General features: G+C 33.5%; 1 protein-coding gene and 1 long non-coding RNA gene across 4 annotated transcripts in view; both read left to right on the top strand.

Moving 5' to 3' along the window:
* Nucleotides 1-13,694, top strand: part of LOC132742612 (uncharacterized) — a 33,440-nt gene extending 19,746 nt beyond the window's left edge. For all 3 annotated transcript variants that reach the window (XM_060731060.1, XM_060731062.1, XM_060731061.1), the window contains 6 exons: nt 3,777-3,833; nt 7,394-7,451; nt 7,751-9,095; nt 10,821-10,965; nt 12,014-12,042; nt 13,531-13,694. In XM_060731060.1, coding sequence (XP_060587043.1) covers nt 3,777-3,833; nt 7,394-7,451; nt 7,751-9,095; nt 10,821-10,965; nt 12,014-12,042; nt 13,531-13,693 — 1,797 coding nt within the window. In that variant the 3' untranslated portion in view covers nt 13,694. The remainder of the gene's footprint in view (nt 1-3,776; nt 3,834-7,393; nt 7,452-7,750; nt 9,096-10,820; nt 10,966-12,013; nt 12,043-13,530) is intronic.
* A 1,114-nt stretch (nt 13,695-14,808) lies between these two features.
* LOC132742611 (uncharacterized) lies at nt 14,809-18,073 on the top strand. Its single transcript, XR_009627449.1, has 3 exons — nt 14,809-14,924; nt 17,389-17,475; nt 18,041-18,073. It is a non-coding gene; the product is annotated as an uncharacterized LOC132742611 (long non-coding RNA).
* The last annotated feature ends 307 nt before the right edge of the window (nt 18,074-18,380 follow it).

Here is an 18,380-nt window from a genome sequence, read left to right as displayed (position 1 = left end):
AGACCAGGATTTTTCATGAAATGATCAAAGTCGCTGCAAAACAAATGCATTTTTGTCGTAACCAACATAACAAGATTTTCAGATAATTATTTAAGAACATAAAATACATGTGAATTATGTACATTTCACTTGTCAATAATACGTTATAAGGGGGAATGACGTCACACACGTGCTGTGTAAAATGGTGTGCCAAGTGTTCCAAAATGTTTGTGTAAAATTATTTCATCATGAAGCAATGTTCATTCAATAAATTCAAAGCTTTTATGTTGAAATTGAATCAGTGATCAATAAAAATATTAATTTCTTATGAGTTCACCTGCCTGTATAATTATTTGAGTAAGCTTTTGCAGTATATTAGATTATTAAGCTGTCTTTAATTTAATATTGTCAAATCATGACATGTAATTTTTATTGTCGTTTTTATGCCACCGCAGCATATGCGATGCAGTGGCATATAGCAATTCACCTTTTAGTGTGTGTGTGTGCATGTGCTTGCGTGCGTGTGTGTGTTATATAGATTATATAGTGAACTTAAAAAATTTTCTTGTAAAAAAATGTTAGTCCAAATTCAACCAAACTTGGCAGGATAGTGTATCTCTGCCAAGGTTGTTCAAATTATGGCCCTAGGGTCAATGTTTAAAAATCTTTTTGTCAGAAACCACAAGGCCTAGAGCTTAGATATTTTATATGAAGCATACTCTAGTAGACCTCTACCAAAGTTGTTTAAATTATGACCCTAGGGTCAGTAATGGCCCCGTCCATTTTACATAGACTTATATAGGAAAACTTTAAGAAATCAAAAGACCTAAAGCTTAGATATTTTGCATGTAGCATACTCTAGTAGACCTCTACCAAAGTTGTTCAAATTATGGCCCTTGGGTCAGTATTGGCCCCCTCCCGGGGTCACTGATTTTACAAAAACATCTTCTTGTGTATTATATTATAGGCTTATTAACAATGTATAATGCGGTGGCATAGCATTTTTTTACAAATGCAATCTTGTTCATGCATAGAAATTCATTCACTGACTAAAGGGTTGTTTTAAGATTGATTTTCAGTTGATTATAATTTGCAATTGTAAGTATTTGGTCATAAGTTGCATTAAGTATGAATAGAAAAAAAAATAGAAAAAAGGGTTTAAAGGCTTATAAACATCAATCTGAACTATGAACATCATGAACATGATTGATTTTTCAAATATCACATGAATCATGTTGATGTCTTCTTGTATGTTGGAAGTTCTGACTGATTCCAGGAAGCAGAATCAGGAGTTATTTCGATAAGTTTCTTCACAATTCAACTGAAAGAAAACCATCATGTTTATACTAAACTACAATGCCATTAAGATTTTTTTTCTCGGATATTTTACGGCAACAGAAAGGTTTGAAAATTATTGCAAATAGTAATAAAAACTCATTCCAAAGTCCATGTGTCCAAAAAAAAATTCATCTACTAAGCACTAATGATTCAGGATTTAATGTTAACATTTTAATGTTTTGTCTTGTAATTTTAGTGTTTGATGTTGCACTTTTTCATTATCTCTCATGAACAGGCTCAATAAAACCGAGTCTGCAGTTTTCTAAGCTTGGGACTCTGGTTTGGTTGCTCTCGAGGGATCGACCTTTTACCAGAATATTTATAATTCACAACAGCAGGTGTCAAGTGCTTGTGTGGCGGCCGTAGAAAGTCGCCCCGTACTTCATCTCAGTGTTGTTATATTTTTTCTGGTCCTTCGGGATCAACGACTCCAATACTTTCTTGTGTTGAGAACTGAGTACCGCTCAAGCCGGTGCTAGGGGGCGTGAGAGATGTTGCACTTTTTCATTATCTCTCATGAACAGGCTCAATAAAACCGAGTCTGCAGTTTTCTAAACTTGGGACTTTGGTTTGGTTGCTCTTGAGGGATCGACCTTTTACCAGAATATTTATCAGTGAATTAGTATTCTTATTTATGAAAGTCAGAGGAAATGACTAAACTAGAGTAACATAATCTAGAATTTTTAAATTGCTTATGCTGACATTTCTGAGTTTATGATTCAAAACACTTCTCAATTCTATGAACAGTGTCCACACTTGTTAATGTGCTTGTTTTAGACATTGAATTGACGATTACTATGTTTCCCCAAAAACTGACTCATTGTAGATCATGATGACTCAAGTTTCGTTTCAAATTTTTAAAATATATGGCTAGCTTAAATCTACAATGACTCTTTACTGAAAGTCACTGTTGACCTTGATCAAAATGCACACTGTTAGAAATAAGTAAACTTATAGACTGTTTCCTTATGCATTTATAATTTTTAAAGTTTGTAATTCAAGTCAAACATTGAACATATTGGTTAAATTATTAATTATACTTGAAGGTTTTGACTATAATTGCTTTTTTAATGTTAAGAGGAATGTAATATATTTATGAGCTACATACTTCTTTGTTTAGATTTTGTTCTTAGCAACTTATTCAATATTTAAAAATTACATTGCTCAATGATAATGTTTAAAATAATCAAAATGAAATTGTTCAATTGAACTGACAATTTTTTTATCATGATCTAAAAGTTTGCATCTAGTAATTCTCATTTTAATTGGACATGAGCTTAAAGTTTTTCTCTTCCGCTTTGATGTTTGCATTAATATTGCATTCTTATAGGTAAAAGGCTGTCATTTTTATAACATGAGTTACGCTTTAAAAATACTCTTTGGAGATTTTCGTTTGATAAATCAAACATTGTATCACACTTTCCTTGACCTTGAGTGTCTTTGGTCTTGTTTTTAAATCAATGCAGTCAAAAGGAAAACGTTTGTTTATCATAGAATTTTTGTTTTGTTCTTTTCATCGTTTAAAAAATAAAATCTTTAAACTGATCAGGTAAAAGTTTTGACAAATTGTTTCAGTTTTCAAACGTGTGCGCATGGCAACTCTCACCAAACTGAAAGTAAGCGTCCAATAAATATCACATGCTTAATAGTAAAACTCCTAATTATGCAAATAAACATTTTTGGCAGCAGAGAGTGCCAGTATTTATTACTATTATTACTATTTCATTCTTGATAAGTGTCTGAATATTTAGACACCTTCAGACACGTTTTCCACAGCATATAGTCAAAAAATTCAGTCGGATAATAATTCATGATAAAGATGATATCCATGATAGAAAATAAGTTTCGTATAAAGACATGAGCCCATCATTTTTCGGTCAAAATTTGAGATCTCTATCATTTGTAATGACAGAGATATTCTCATGAAACCTCAAAGTCCATCTGGATTTAGGCACTGAAACAGTATTGGTGTGCAGTGTAATTTCTGGGAAATAAAAATTTTTTATTTTTTTTCTGAAGATTTTCTGATTATAATCACACTACTTAGACAATCTTGGAGAAGATGTTTGTCTAAGGAAAATGGTGGCAATGGCAATTATTGAGTAGATTGGATAATAAGTTGTAATTGAGAGACAGGTGGCGACTGGTCAATTACTGAACAGACAATAATAGGAATCAATTAACTTTGCAGAAATTTAAAAAATCATTAGTAGTCTAATAGTAGACATTAAATTTTTCTTTGTTTGAATGCTTTAATACAAAGTATAGAAATTGGTTAATAATTTTAAGTTTGTTCAATTAATAGGACTATGAAATTTACCACTTAAATGTAATTAATTTTATCTTGGTATATATTGAATTCTTACATTCCCATAAAACACAATAACACCAAAGTCAGATATATCGTATAATTTTGATATTACAAGGAATAAACAAATGATATTGTGTTACTTTTGCAGCATGGCTTTGTACCAAATTCAGACTCTGAAGCTGAATCTGATGTGGTTCCCTACCCGGTAAATGAATTTTCTCAATGATTTTGAATATGTAGACTACTGTTAGTAAAGAGAATTATATAAGGAAATTGAACTACTTTAAAAGAAATTTCCAAATACAGTATAAGTACTTATTTCTGCGGGCTTAATATTCTGAGATTTTTGTTAAAATAAGGAGTTTTTTCCTTATTTTAAAGTTCTGCGTATCTTATTTCTGCAGTGTTATCATTCCCGCATTGATGTGCTTTATTTCTGCATTTTATCAATATATTTGTACAAAATTAACCAATTTAAAACAGACAACATTATTTATTTGTTAATGTCAGAATACTTCCAATTAATAAATGCAGACAACTGATAAGTGTATTGTGGTGATCATCATGCAAAAACGAAAAAGAAAAACATGGAATAACAGCAATTTTAATATATTTATAAATATGAAGCATTCTTGCATTTTACTGTCTTGTAAGTACATTATATTCAAGTGGATAAGTGCACATACGTAGGTAAGTGTGAAATAAACAATGGCATAAATCACACATAGACACAAGAAACATACAAATACAAAAGAATATGTTTATTGCAGGTTTTAATTACAATACAAAACAATGGGCCATTATTTTATCAAATCTTTGAAATTTTAAACAGCGAGTTCAACAAAGGTAACTTAAAATTAAGGCAGTATAAACTTGTCAAAATTATAATTGCTGTTTTAAAAACTATTTGCAAAGTATCAAGCTTGGGGTGAGCGAAAATCATACCAACATGATATTTATTTAAAAAGTACAGGAAAAGTAATGACTATTCTCCTATCTTTGTTCAAGGTATATGCATAAAGACATTGTTAATGGCTAAGGATGCATGGTTGTGTAATATACAATACCAGTAGATGAAAATGTTACAATATTTTCTTAAAAGAATTAAAGGCTTAATTTTCTGAGGTTTTTAAATCTGTGGTATTTTAATCATACGCAGAAAAATAGCAGAAATAAGGTTCCTGCAGTAAAAAAGTACTTATACGGTAGCTTGATTTTTTATTAGCTCACCTGAGCATATGCTCAGGGTGAGCTATTAGGATCACTCTTCGTCCGTCGTCCGTCGTCCGGTGTCCGTCGTCCGTCGTACGTCGTCCGTTGTCCGTTCACACTTTTCAAACGACATCTCCTCTGAAACCATAAGGCAGATCATAATGAAACTTCACAGGGATGTTCCTTGTGTGAAGCCTTAACAAAGTTGTTCAAAGAATTCCATTCCATGCAGAACTCTGGTTGCCATGGCAACCAAAAGAAAAAAAAACTTTAAACATCTTCTTCTAGAAAAACCCAAAGGGCTAGAGCTTAGATATTTGGTATGAAACATCTTCTAGTGAGTGTCTAACAAGATTGTTTCAAATAAAAGCCCTGGGGTCAAAATTGGCCCCGCCCCAGGGGGTCATTGATTTTCCTATATGCATATAGTAAAAACTTAAAAAAAATCTTCTTTTAAAGAACCCAAAGAGCTAGACCTAAGATATTAAGCATGAAACATCTTCTAATGAGTGTCTACCAAGATTGTTCAAATAAAAAGCCCTGGGGTCAAAATTGGCCCCGCCCCAGGGGGTCATTGATTTTCCTTATATGCATATAGTAAAAACTTAAAAAAATCATCTTCTAAAAAACCCCAAAGAGCTAGAGCTTAGATATTTTGGCATTAAACATGTTCTAATGATGTCTACCAAGTTTGTTCAAATAAAAGCCCTGGGGTCAAAATTGGCCCGCCCCAGGGGGTCATTGATTTTCCCTATATGCATATAGTAAAAACTTAAAAAAAATCTTCTTTTAAAGAACCAAAAGAGCTAGACCTAAGATATTAAGCATGAAACATCTTCTAATAAGTGTCTACCAAGATTGTTCAAATAAAAGCCCTAGGGTCAAAATTGGCCCCGCCCCAGGGGGGTCATTGATTTTCCCTATATGCATATAGTAAAAACTTAAAAATATCTTCTTTTAAAGAACCCAAAGAGCTAGACCTAAGATATTAAGCATGAAACATCTTCTAATGAGTGTCTACCAAGATTGTTCAAATAAAAGCCCTGGGTCAAAATTAGCCCCGCCCCAGGGGGTCATTGATTTTCCTTATATGCATGTAGTAAAAACTTTAAAAAAATCATCTTCTAAAAAACCCAAAGAGCTAGAGCTTAGATATTTGGCATTAAACATGTTCTAATGGATGTCTACCAAGTTTGTTCAAATAAAAGGCCTGGGGTCCAAATTGGCCCCGCCCCAGGGGGTCATTGATTTTCCCTATATGCATATAGTAAAAAAGTTAAAAAAAATCTTCTTTTAAAGAACCAAAAGAGCTAGACCTAAGATATTAAGCATGAAACATCTTCTAATAAGTGTCTACCAAGATTGTTCAAATAAAAGCCCTGGGGTCAAAATTGGCCCCGCCCCAGGGGGTCATTGATTTTTCCTATATGCATATAGTAAAAACTTTAAAAAATCTTCTTTTAAAGAACCCAAAGAGCTAGACCTAAGATATTAAGCATAAAACATCTTCTAATAAGTGTCTACCAAGATTGTTCAAATAAAAGCCCTGGGGTCAAAATTGGCCCCGCCCCAGGGGGTCATTGATTTTCCCTATATGCATATAGTAAAAACTTAAAAAAATCTTCTTCTAAAAAACCCAAAGAGCGAGAGCTTAGATATTTGGGCGTAAACATGTTCTTATGGATGTCTACCAAGTTTGTTCAAATAAAAGCCCTGGGGTCAAAAATTGGCCCTGTCCCAGGGTTTATTGATTTTCCCTATATGCATATAGTAAAAACTTTAAAAAAATCTTCTCTTAAAGAACCCAAAGAGCTAGAGCTAAGATATTAAGCATGAAACATCTTCTTATCAGTGTCTACCAAGTTTGTTCAAATAAAAGCCCTGGGGGTCAAAATTGGCCCGCGCCCAGGGGGTCATTGATTTTCCCTATATGCATATAGTAAAAACTTTAAAAAAATTCTTTTAAAGAACCCAAAGAGCTAGACCTAAGATATTTAGCATGAAACATGTTCTAATGGGTGTCTACCAAATTTGTTCAAATAAAAGCCCTGGGGTCAAAATTGGCCCTGTCCCAGGGGTTATTGATTTTCCCTATATACATAGAGTAAAAAGTTAAAAATCTTCTATTTAAAGAACCAAAAGAGCTAGAGCTAAAATATTTAGCATGAAACATGTTCTAATGGATGTTTACCAAGTTTGTTCAAATAAAAGCCCTTGGTCAAAAATGGCCCTGCCAGGGAGAGGGGGGGGGGGGGCAAAAGTCATTGTTATTCATTATTTGTGTATAGTAAAACTTAACATCATGAAATATCTTCTAATGGGTGTCTTCCAAGTTTGTTGAAATAAATGCCCTTTGGTTTAAACTGGCCCGGCCCTGGGGGCCTATGTTCAGGTGAGCGACCCCAGGGCCATCATGGCCCTCTTGTATTGTATATTTACCCATTAAAACAAAAGTGATTGAAGAATTTCAATAATTCTGTCATGCACAGGTGTCTGTCATTGAAAGATGCAATTTCTATTGATGTGTTAAACATAGTTTATATTTTGTTTCAGAAGCTGAGCTCCATTGTGGTGACAAATGCTGACTCTACAACTTCATCAATGTCTGAAGGTAAGTTAAAGATAGAGTTTTGATTGAAATTATTATTGAATACTACATGTTTTGTGTAGCCTGCACAGTTGATCTTATTTTAAGTCAAAACAACTCATTTACCAAGTATAATATTTGTTTCTGACTTATCATTGAAGAAAAAGTTTGTGCTATATATAATTTACACTGCATAAAATTTAATGTTGCAGTGGCATTATGCTTTAAAAATAGAGTGTTGTTTTAAAATTACATGTTAGTTTTGCCTTATTAAGGGAATACTTATTACATTAATAAGTTATTCAGTTAACTGTGTTTTGCAGAAAAGCAGAGGAAGAAAGTTATCTCAGTACGTAATAAAGAGGATCGTGCTGGAAAAGTTGACTACTCAAAGAGACATGCTTGCATTTTTTGTGGACAGTTAGACCTGAAAATTGCCAGACATTTATGTAGCAAAAAACATGAAAATGAAGAACTTATAGCACGACTGCCACCTGTTTCGAAGCCGGGAAGTGAACTCCAGAAAAGGCGTGAAAAAACTTTAAATGCACTGAGAAATGAGGGTGATTTTATATATAACATTGACATTCTTAAATCAGGAAGTAAGAATCAAAGTGGAATAATAGTTGCAAAACGACCATCGGAAGGAAGTCACAATGCAGAAGATTATTTACCATGTAGATATTGTCTGAGATTCTATGTACAAACTGAACTGTGGAGGCATAGTGTTAATTGCTCCTTTAGACAAGATCCTATTGTGAATGAATCTAACAAAAGTGATGAAAAAGAATCTTCAAGATTCATTAAATCAGGCAGGATGTTGCTGCATGGAGCTGGTGTCCATCTTCACAGTGGAGAAACATCTTGGGAGGATGACGAATTTTATACATACGTGTTGGGTGCTTTACAAAATGATACAATTGGTCGAAGCTTAAAGAGAGATTCTGGACTTATTCTCTATGGAAAAACTGAGTTTGAAAGACTGGGAAGAAGGAGGGCAAATGAGGTTAGATACAGGATGAGGCTTCTTGAAAGGATTAAAACTGTTGTGAAGTCTTTGCATGAATCAGACAGTTCTTTTGATATGGAGTCACTGTTAACCCCAGATAGGTTCCCATCATTCATACAGGCTGTGAGGACTGTTGTTGGCATATCAGAAGAGAGAAGTTTGAATGGAGTAATGATGTTTGACAAGCCAGAGCTTGCAAGAAAGGTTGGCCAGATGATAAGGAAGTTCGCTGAAATGTGTGAAGGACGGTCTGTTGTGAATGGAAATCGAGAAGCAAGACAGAGTGTTACAGACTTTCTCTTCCTATATACAAGTCAGTGGAAATCAAAGATCGGAAGTATAGCGCATCAAACAAGTGCTGAGAAAAAATTCAACAGAAAAACTGCATTACCTCTTACAGAGGACCTGAAGAAGATGCAACAGCACCTTGATAAAGAAATTGTTGAGCGAGGTAATAAGCTACAGAAATTTCCTTGCTCACAAACTTGGAAGGAGTTTGCAAAAGTGCTTCTTACAAAGTTGACATTATTCAATTTTCGTCGGGGAAACGAATGTGCAGCCATGCAGGTTGCCAAGTTTCAGCAAAGAAATGATTGGAAGCTCGATAACCAGGAGATATACCAGTCCCTTCAGAGATTTGAACAAGAATTAGCCCAGAGGTGAGTAAAATCATCTAAATTGATTTGAATTTGAGATAATTAAAAATTAGGGAAATATTTCTGATGGCTGTAAAGCTTATAAACAATTGCTTAGCTATCTATGACATTTACTTTCATTACTTGCTTACTGGACATGCCTTTCCATGGATTTTACCCATGCTGGAAAAGTCGATCTGGCATCCCCTATGCCAGAGAAGTCACATGCTGTCATTGGCACTGTACAACATCATCATTTCGCACAGGCTTGAACATAGAACATCAGTAAATGAAAAAATATATTGATAAGATAAACAAGTAAATGTTTCTATGTACAGTCAAACCTATGTTAAAGACCACCTATGATTAAAGACCACCTGGCTTTAAAGACCAAATTTACTTAATCCCAGTGACTAAGTTGAATGGTATCAAACCTGTGAACAGAGACCACCTGTCAATAAAAACTACTTTTAACTGATCCCCTAGGTAGTCTTTATAGACAGGTTTGACTATACTTGAGGTCCGAAATGGGAAATCTGCCATTCGGGTACCTGCCCATGGTTGGTGAGTCTGCAAGCCTCGTCACCGACCAATGGGCAGGTACTCTTGTGACAGATATCCCTATCCTGAACTCAAACACATGACAGAAATTATTAGTCTTTCATGACAGTGCGAGGCATCTTGTTAAAATTCATGTTTTCCATGTGATAACATATAAGGACCTTTTTAGTTGGTTGGAGTAGTATCCTGAAGCCTTTATGAAAGAAACAAATTACACGACTTTAGGCAAAAGTGGAACAATTGAAAATAGTCAGTGACTGAAAATTGTGAAAGGAGGTATCATGTCAAGTAACCATAATATTACATTTTGCTTGATTTTTGGGTTATCTCCCTTAATGATACTTAATAATGCTTGTCTTGAGTATAGCTCCTTAATCATCTGTGAAATCTTATTGAAACTTTACATGGCGATATAAAATAGTGAGAGGAAGTGCAGTGTCAATCAAATTCTACCTTGCTTTGATTTTTGAATTATCTCCCTTTATAATGCTTAATAATGCTTTCCATATGACTCAATCAATTATGTTCTATTGAAACTTGATATTTTTTTTACATGTAGAGACTAATTTTAAGAACATTTTCACATAGTTACTTCGGTCAAGGTCCTTGTAAAGTCTTCATTTATTGGTTGATGTGCAGTGAAATACATTGAAAATTGTGCAGCATCGAGGAGCATTATTCACCTTGAGTGATATGTCTTGTTTAATTTTGATAGCTTGGGGGACATAATTTTGCAGATTTGACAAGTAATAGATCATTTCAAACAAAGTGTTTGAGTAAAATAGTATGTACTTAGTATTACACATACACTTGATTGGCTCAATCGTAGCAAGGTCAAAAAAATTGGGGATTGGCTGAGAACACATTTACTATGGTATTCTTTGATAAACACACTATCAGACAAGCTTATATTAGGGGCATTTGTCATTCCTGTGACATCTTTTGTTTTATTTGTAAATATTTTAGGTTAGGCCTTTAAACGGTTTAAAGTTGTTTATCAAGGAAAGGAGGAAAACAACTTTTATATAACTACATATTTAAAAACCGTACAGGATAGATTTATCACTGTTGGTTGATAAAATTACATTGTTTGGTGCACACCATGTCATATGAGCACATTTCAAGCTAAAGATAATATAACATTATTTCAGAGCTACATGTTAATTTAATCACTATATTATTTTACAGAATGGACTTGGTTGAAGTAATGGGGAAGAGGAATAGAAAAGTACCTGTTCTCCTAACCCAACCAATGAAGGCTGGCATAGAAAGACTAATACAATTTAGAGACATTTGTGGCGTACATCCAGAAAATATCTATGTCTTTGCCAAGGTAATAGAGGCATGGTTATTAATATATTAAATCATTGATCAAATAAACATTTCTTTTCAGTACCAGAATACCCCTGTCAAATAATTTGGCACAGTTGTTAAAAAATTACTAAAAAAAATTAGTTAACCCTTAACCTGCTAGAAGCAAAATTAATTAGCCTTTATCACCAGTATAGAGCCAGGCCAGCCTGCACATCCATGCAGTCTGACCAGGCTATATACTGTTGGCTAACTAACTTCTAATTTTCAGCTTGATATCCCCAAGTATGATAATGGACTGGTCCACAAATGGTAGCTGGACAAATCCATTTTAGAAATTCAGCAGGTTAAGATTAAATCATGCATGTAGCTCTAATTATAAATTTAGTTTGTATAGTAGATCGTTCTTTTCTAAAGAAAAGCTTGTACTTTATCAAATCAATAAATCAAATAATTGTGAAAAAAAGCTTAAGTACATGTAAATTTTAGTAACTTATTTTATTAATAGTAGGGCACAAACACTGAACTTCTTAGATGGTTCCCGTTTAGGTAAACTACATGTAAGTGTAATGGATTTGGACCAGCTTTTGCAGAATGTGCTTTGCATTAAAATATTAAGCTTCTTAAATATGCATATTATTGAAGAAAAATAGTGTTAATTGTTTTTATTAACAGTAGGTCGGGAAATACTTTACCTTATAATTCATGTAAAAATATAGATGATTTGTCAATTTTTTTTCTATTTAACTTTTAAATTGGATTTCTTGTTTTATAGATTTTAAAGAAAAATGTCCGAGTCGGTAGGATTTTAGATACACTAGGTCTGCCTTTCAATCTGGTTTGTTTTATGTCCGATTAATATTTTTATGCATAGGCCAATTTTCCTGAAATATATAAAAAAATGGGCAAAAAGTTTTGTGATAAGGAAATATTGCACAATTATGTTCCTTGATCTCCAGATCAGAAAGTGTGCCCTACTGATTAGGAACTTGCACATAATTTGGTTCTGTGTTTAAATCTTGGTTTAGCTGAAGTTTTAACAATACTGCATAATCATATATTTATTTTAGGGTCAGAAGTCTTTCATTGAAGGCAGTGACAGGCTTTCTACTGGTCCCTACTGGTCCCTACTTTTCCTACTTTTCCCACTTTTCCCTACTTTTTTCTTTTGATCCCTACTTTGCCCTACTTTTTTCTGAAATACCCATATTATCCCTACTTTTTCAATTTGAAATGAAATGAAAAAAGAAGATATTTAAAATGGTATTTCAGTTGTATTTTCAGTTGCAATTGATTAATAGTTCAGGTGTGTGTGTGTCTCCTTGTGATGTCCATCCTTGAAAGACTCATGGTCAGAGCTGCATTACTGGTACTGGTACTGCAGTATGTACTGCAGCGATTTTGCAAGTACTGGTACTGATACTGAATTACTCTTACAAAATTTTGCTACTACTGGTACTGGTACTGCATTACTGTCTTTAAAAAGTAGTACTGCTACTGCATTACAAGGCAGTATTTTTGGTTTTGATAAAAATGTCATTATTTTTACTCATATAGTAAAGCTGTAAATTCCATGTATTATTTTATTTTTGTGAAAAAGTAAGTTATCAAATCTATAAATAATTTGCTGCAATATTCCTTCAAATGTTAACATAGTATTCATCATAAAAAAGCACCAAAGACTTAAAGTAAAATTAAATTGAGATAAACAGAGTCAATAACTCTTTACTGGTAAAAAATCCTTATTGCAATCTTATTACAATGTATTTACTAGTAAAAAAAAAGAGCAAAATAAACACTAATTAATTACTTCTATTCTAAATAATCCTATTTCAAGTGATATTGTTAGCATCATAAAAAGTTTTATTTTACATTGGTATAAATTGAACAGAAGTGTAAAGGTGTGAAAGGCAACAAAAAGACTGGTGGGTTTAAAATGTAAAATTATTGCATTGTATTACAGTTGAATGGTTACTCAACAATAACATATGACATGAATATATGTTGTAATTATTGTTTGTAAAAAGTATGTTCGTTCATTTAAGTTGTAAAAATGTAATGTCAACTTTAAAGTAAATGATTTTATTTCTTTGTGGAATAATGTTTGCAATTATTTTGAATGACACTGTGTATTTATTCAAACTTTAATGAATATAAATTATAAAAGTATTAGTACTATTACTTAATTACTTCCCTCAAAAAAGTACTGGAACTGCAGTACCAAGCTAAAATCAAGTACTGGTACTGGTAATGGTACTGCAAAACTTGGCAAGTACTGGTACTTAAGTACTACACCCTTAGTACTGATGCAGCTCTGCTCATGGTGCCTTGGCAAAACATTCAGCAACATTCTGGCTATGAGGTGCCTCACAGTCTTTCAAGCATGGACTGAGCTGAAGATACATACAGCCTGATTTGGTCTTGGTGATGGTATGTTTTGCTAATTCTTAAATAAAACGGTAAGAAATTCCTACTTTATCCCTACTTTTTTACATCAGAAATCCCTACTTTGCCCTACTTTTTGGTAAAAAAATGCCCTACTTTTTCCCTAGTTTTTTTGGTAGAGGCAGTAGAAAGCCTGCAGTGATGCACTGCGGTGTGTTCTTGAACAAGTGCAGGACCTCAAGCGACCAGAATTACTTCGTTTCCCTTCAATGCGCAAGTACCTGGCCACAGTTATTCAGGTACATAATTACTCATTTAGATACTACTCCAGGAATATATGTAAATCAATAAGGCATGAAGGATGAACATTCAACATTCAAAAATAACATTATGTCCCTGTTTGTCAACAACATTATCTCTGGGGTAAAAATGTCATACAGAGTATCTTTCTTTCGGGGTGTAAATAATCAAATACACTGAAACGCTTTGAAAATACATTTTGAACTTTCGTCAGGACATCATTGAGAATATAAAGGTATACAACCTTACAAACTCTACATGTAGAAATGTCACAGGAGGTAAAGTTCATGCCTCAGAACAGTACCCGTCCTTACTCTAATTTGAAAAATTGCCCTTGTACAACTTTTAACACTTAAACCTTGTGGGGCACATAATTAGAAAACTAGTCAAGATTCAACTTGATACTTTGCAGGCAGGTACATCTAAATGAGTAGATGTGCAGTGCATAAGAAACGTAACCCTCCCTTCCCTAATTTTGGAGTAATTGGCCTTTGTTCATTTTCACACTTTGAACTTTGTCCAGGACATAAATTCAGAAATGTAAAATGTATCAACTTGAAACTTTGTAGTTAGATAGATGTCACTGAGTAGAAGTAAGGTGCTAAGAACTGTAATCCCCCTTCCCTAATTTTGGAGTTATTGTCCTTTATCCATTTTTAAACTTTGAATTTTGTCCTTGACATTACTTGAGAACTATAAATGGTATCAACTTGAAACTTTATAGGTAAGTAGATCTCACTGAGTAGATGAGCTGTGCATAAGAACCGTAAGCCTCCCTTCCCTAATTTCCAGTTATTACTCTTTTGTTCATTTTTACTCTTTCAACTTCACATTTTAATATATAATTATACTTCTGATAAGGGGGTATTCGGCACTTGTGACAAGCTCTAGTTTTGTCTTATATGACAACTACATTAGTTTGTCTATTATTTGCATAATATTTTCATAATTTGAGTGAGTAAAAGCCTTTTCATGATCAGTTTCACCTTTTGGCCATTTTATTATAATGCCAAAAAAAATATAATTAGTTGCAAATGTCTCTAGTGATTTTCTTGAATTGTGTTTGGTAATTTATTCTCATCTGGAAATTAGGTATTATTGTGGCCAATGCAAGCGAGAAATGAGTCCAAAGAAGTGCCAGACAACATGGGAACATGAACATATGCATAATCAGTTCTATTCGCCTTCAAGACGATGTCATTGAACTCGCCAAGATAGCAAAGTTATTGTTGGCAGTTGAGAGTGGCAAAGCTCACCAATTCAAAGGAATTTCCATGGATGATTTAGATTTTGATGGTATGTGTCAGTAAAAAGGAATAAGATTGGATTTGATTGATCCTTTGACAAAACACCATTTATGATTAAACCAACATGTTGTATAATGTATGTATGACCTAGATCTTTAAATGACCTTGGCTGTCAAGGCCCTGTTATTGAATTTAGCTAAAATTGGTGTAACTTTGTTATTAATGGATGGATTTGATTGATCCTTGGACAAAACAACATTTATGATAAAATCAACATGTTGCATAATCTATGTATGACCTTGACCTTGACCATCAAGGTCATGTTATTGAATTTTGCTAAAATTGGTGTAACTTCGTTATAAATGAATTGATTTTGATGATACTTGGATAAAACAACACTTACCACAACAGCAAGATGTATGACCTTGACTTTCAAAATCATGCAACTGAATTTTGCTAAAAAATTGTGTAACTTTGTTACTAATGGGCAGCTTTGGTTGATACTACAAAACAAAATTTTTTTTTGGCAAAACCTGTATGAACCATGAATATGGATATACACATTGATTTTATTTAAGTAATAAAACTCTGTATAACAGTGTTGCTTGTGTGTCTCATTGATTTGTAGCTCAATATTGACATAAAACCCATGACCTACAACCTGCTCAGGTTTCCATGACAAAGCTAATAAGGGTAGTGAACTTGTTTGCAGACAATACTCCACCACCTTTTTAAAATATACGATTTGTAACAAATATTCCAAATAGGTTGAAAGAAGAATAAAGATTGAAAAACAATGATTGAACTGGGGATCAACTGCCATGTGAGCATGCAGAGTAGTTTCTCTAGTTTTTGTGCCTATTAATCAGATGCAAGTACTACAAGTATTTTAATTCCTTATATTACTAGAGTTATTACGTAGAAGATTTAATAACAATAAAATTTACAATGTAACATTGCAACCTATTAAGAACATCATATGAAATACATAGTTACAAAATTATGAAATAAATAAATGCCACAAATGAAGTGGGGTATATTGAAATTGCCACGTCCATCTATTCGACCATTTTAGACATATTGATTATTGTTGTCTGCAGTAGATCTTCTTCACTGTTTAACATGCAACTTCTAAACTTTCACATATTCATCCCCACCATATGAAGTTGTGCAAGTGAAGTTTGCACGGTCCTGTTTTGAAATTTGATGAAATTATATGAAATTTCCCAGATAAATCCTGTATTCACGTCACGTTGAGGGTTAATCATCACTTCTGTGAAAGATCTAGTTATACCAGCAAACTATTGAAATTCTCTTTTACTATTTTCAAGATGTACAGAAGTAAGAAATATTACATTTCTTTTGACGCCAAGTATTTTAAAACACTCATTTTCTAATATAGGCCACAAGCATACATCTGTCTATTTTTTTTTTGGCAAAACCTGTATAAACCATGTACGAGGGGTTATCCAAAAATTCGTGGACTTTCTTTGTTGCGTAAAATATATTTGAGATATTAATTTAAAATTCAAACACTGCTTAGAAGAATTTATAACAAATAAACACAGAAAAATTCATGTGAGTAGCTTTTTACATTCGAACAATATTTTATTTTACATAAACACATGCCGGCGACAGCGGCGCACTCCAAAAATTATTGACGTCAACGTCATAATATTAACGTACAACTTGTACTTCACCGTTACGCAGTCAATGACGGTTACTGCTTCTCAAAATAATGTCCATCACTAAATTTCATATGCCACTTTAACACTAATGATTGTGAAATTTTCTTTTCTCTGTTCGTCTGCTGATTTTTATGAAATGTTTTTGTAGGTGTCAACCCCAAATTACAACAAAAATTTATGATTGTTATATGATATTGCGATTTTCTAATTACCGTGTGTCCGCCATATTCCCGTTGTAAACAATAAAGGCGTCTGGCGTTTCTAGCGATATCAAAAAAAAAAAAAAAAACGGATGTGACGTCCATTATTTTAAAGAATTACTTAAATGACATCATAGAAGAAACATGCGATGTTCAGCGGGTTTTCTACGTTATTTTTTTAGTTTTTTTTTAGCAAAAATATACGATGATTTACTTCGTTTTTCTACCGTGCGCCGGGTGCCGTGTATGTGCTTATTTAAAAGCAATATAAAATCATTATTTATGGACACAATTGACTGTTTCTTTCAAACTGTGTTGAAAATATTCTACAATGTATACTGATAAAATTTCATTACAATACACGTTGATGTTCAAGAGATATTTAAAAAGTCCACGAATTTTTGGATAACCCCTCGTATATGGGTATAAACATTGATTTTATTTGAGTATGAAATCTTGTAGTACAGTTTGCATGTGTGCCTTGGATTTTATAGCCAATATGACATAAACCCATACCTACAACCTGCTCAGGTTCCACTGACAAAGCTAATACTGGTAGGGGACTTGTGTATTGCATACAATACTTCAACCAGCCTTGTTAAATTATACTGATTTTTTGTAACAGATATTCCAGAAGTAGGTGAAGAAGAAGAAGAGATTGTGGAAAAACCAATGGAGTGTGATACTGATCAACTGCCAGCTGAGCATGCAGGTAGTTTTCTCTAGTTTTGTGTTTGTTTGTTTTTTTTTTTGTTTTTTTTTTGGTACTTGAGTTTTGTCTGGGCCATATCTCCTGAAGTATAAGGGGTATCAGTATGAAATTTCATAGATGGGCATAACTGAGTAGATGTGCAGAGCACAATAATCAAAACTCTACCTGTAATATTTTAAAATTGTTGCCTTTTTTGCAATTTTTGGTACTTTTTGTCCAGGCTTTTTTGTCCAGGCCAAAGGGCCACATCTACTGTACTACTGTATACTGTTAAAACGGCATTAAAATACCTAAATAAAAAAGAAAGCCCAGTCATATTAAACATTTAGTTTGTTCAACCAAACTCTTTACTATTAACATGCTGGATTTACACTGTTTTACACTATTCAGTTTTGTAAATTTATACGTTGCATTATCAGCTTATATCTATTGTAGATTCAATTCAAAAGTGTTCATATTAAGGTGAACATGTCTTGTACTTATTCTTTGTTTGGCCATTTGGAAATGAGACAGTCTGACGTAAGAGTTTGTTCAGCTGGTTACCATATATTGTTTTTTCTTGTAGACTGTGAATCTGGCCGAAACACAAAGATACCAGAACCGGACCTCAGAAACAATCATCAACTGACACAAAAAGAAAATGATCCTTGCTAAATATCCTGTCAAAACATGCTAAGTGCACACCACTTAAGGGGGGGGGGGGGGGGGGAGAGGGGGATGGTTATTAAAATAGTCATAAAAGGGAATGCTGTTTCACCTCCGCATGATATGGCAAAGGGCCATATAGTTTACCTAATGTCCACTGTTTGGGGGGTCGGTGGCTTATTGGGTCAGGTTTTGTGTTCGGCTCATAACTTGTTAGCCATTTGGGACTTGCAAATATATTGGCATAAAGATTAATCAAA

Source organism: Ruditapes philippinarum, unplaced genomic scaffold (genome assembly GCF_026571515.1).
Source record: "Ruditapes philippinarum isolate M1 unplaced genomic scaffold, ASM2657151v2 ctg4250_1_1_1_1, whole genome shotgun sequence".
Taxonomy (NCBI): Eukaryota; Metazoa; Mollusca; class Bivalvia; order Venerida; family Veneridae; genus Ruditapes; species Ruditapes philippinarum.
This window is presented reverse-complemented; position numbering and strand designations above follow the sequence as displayed.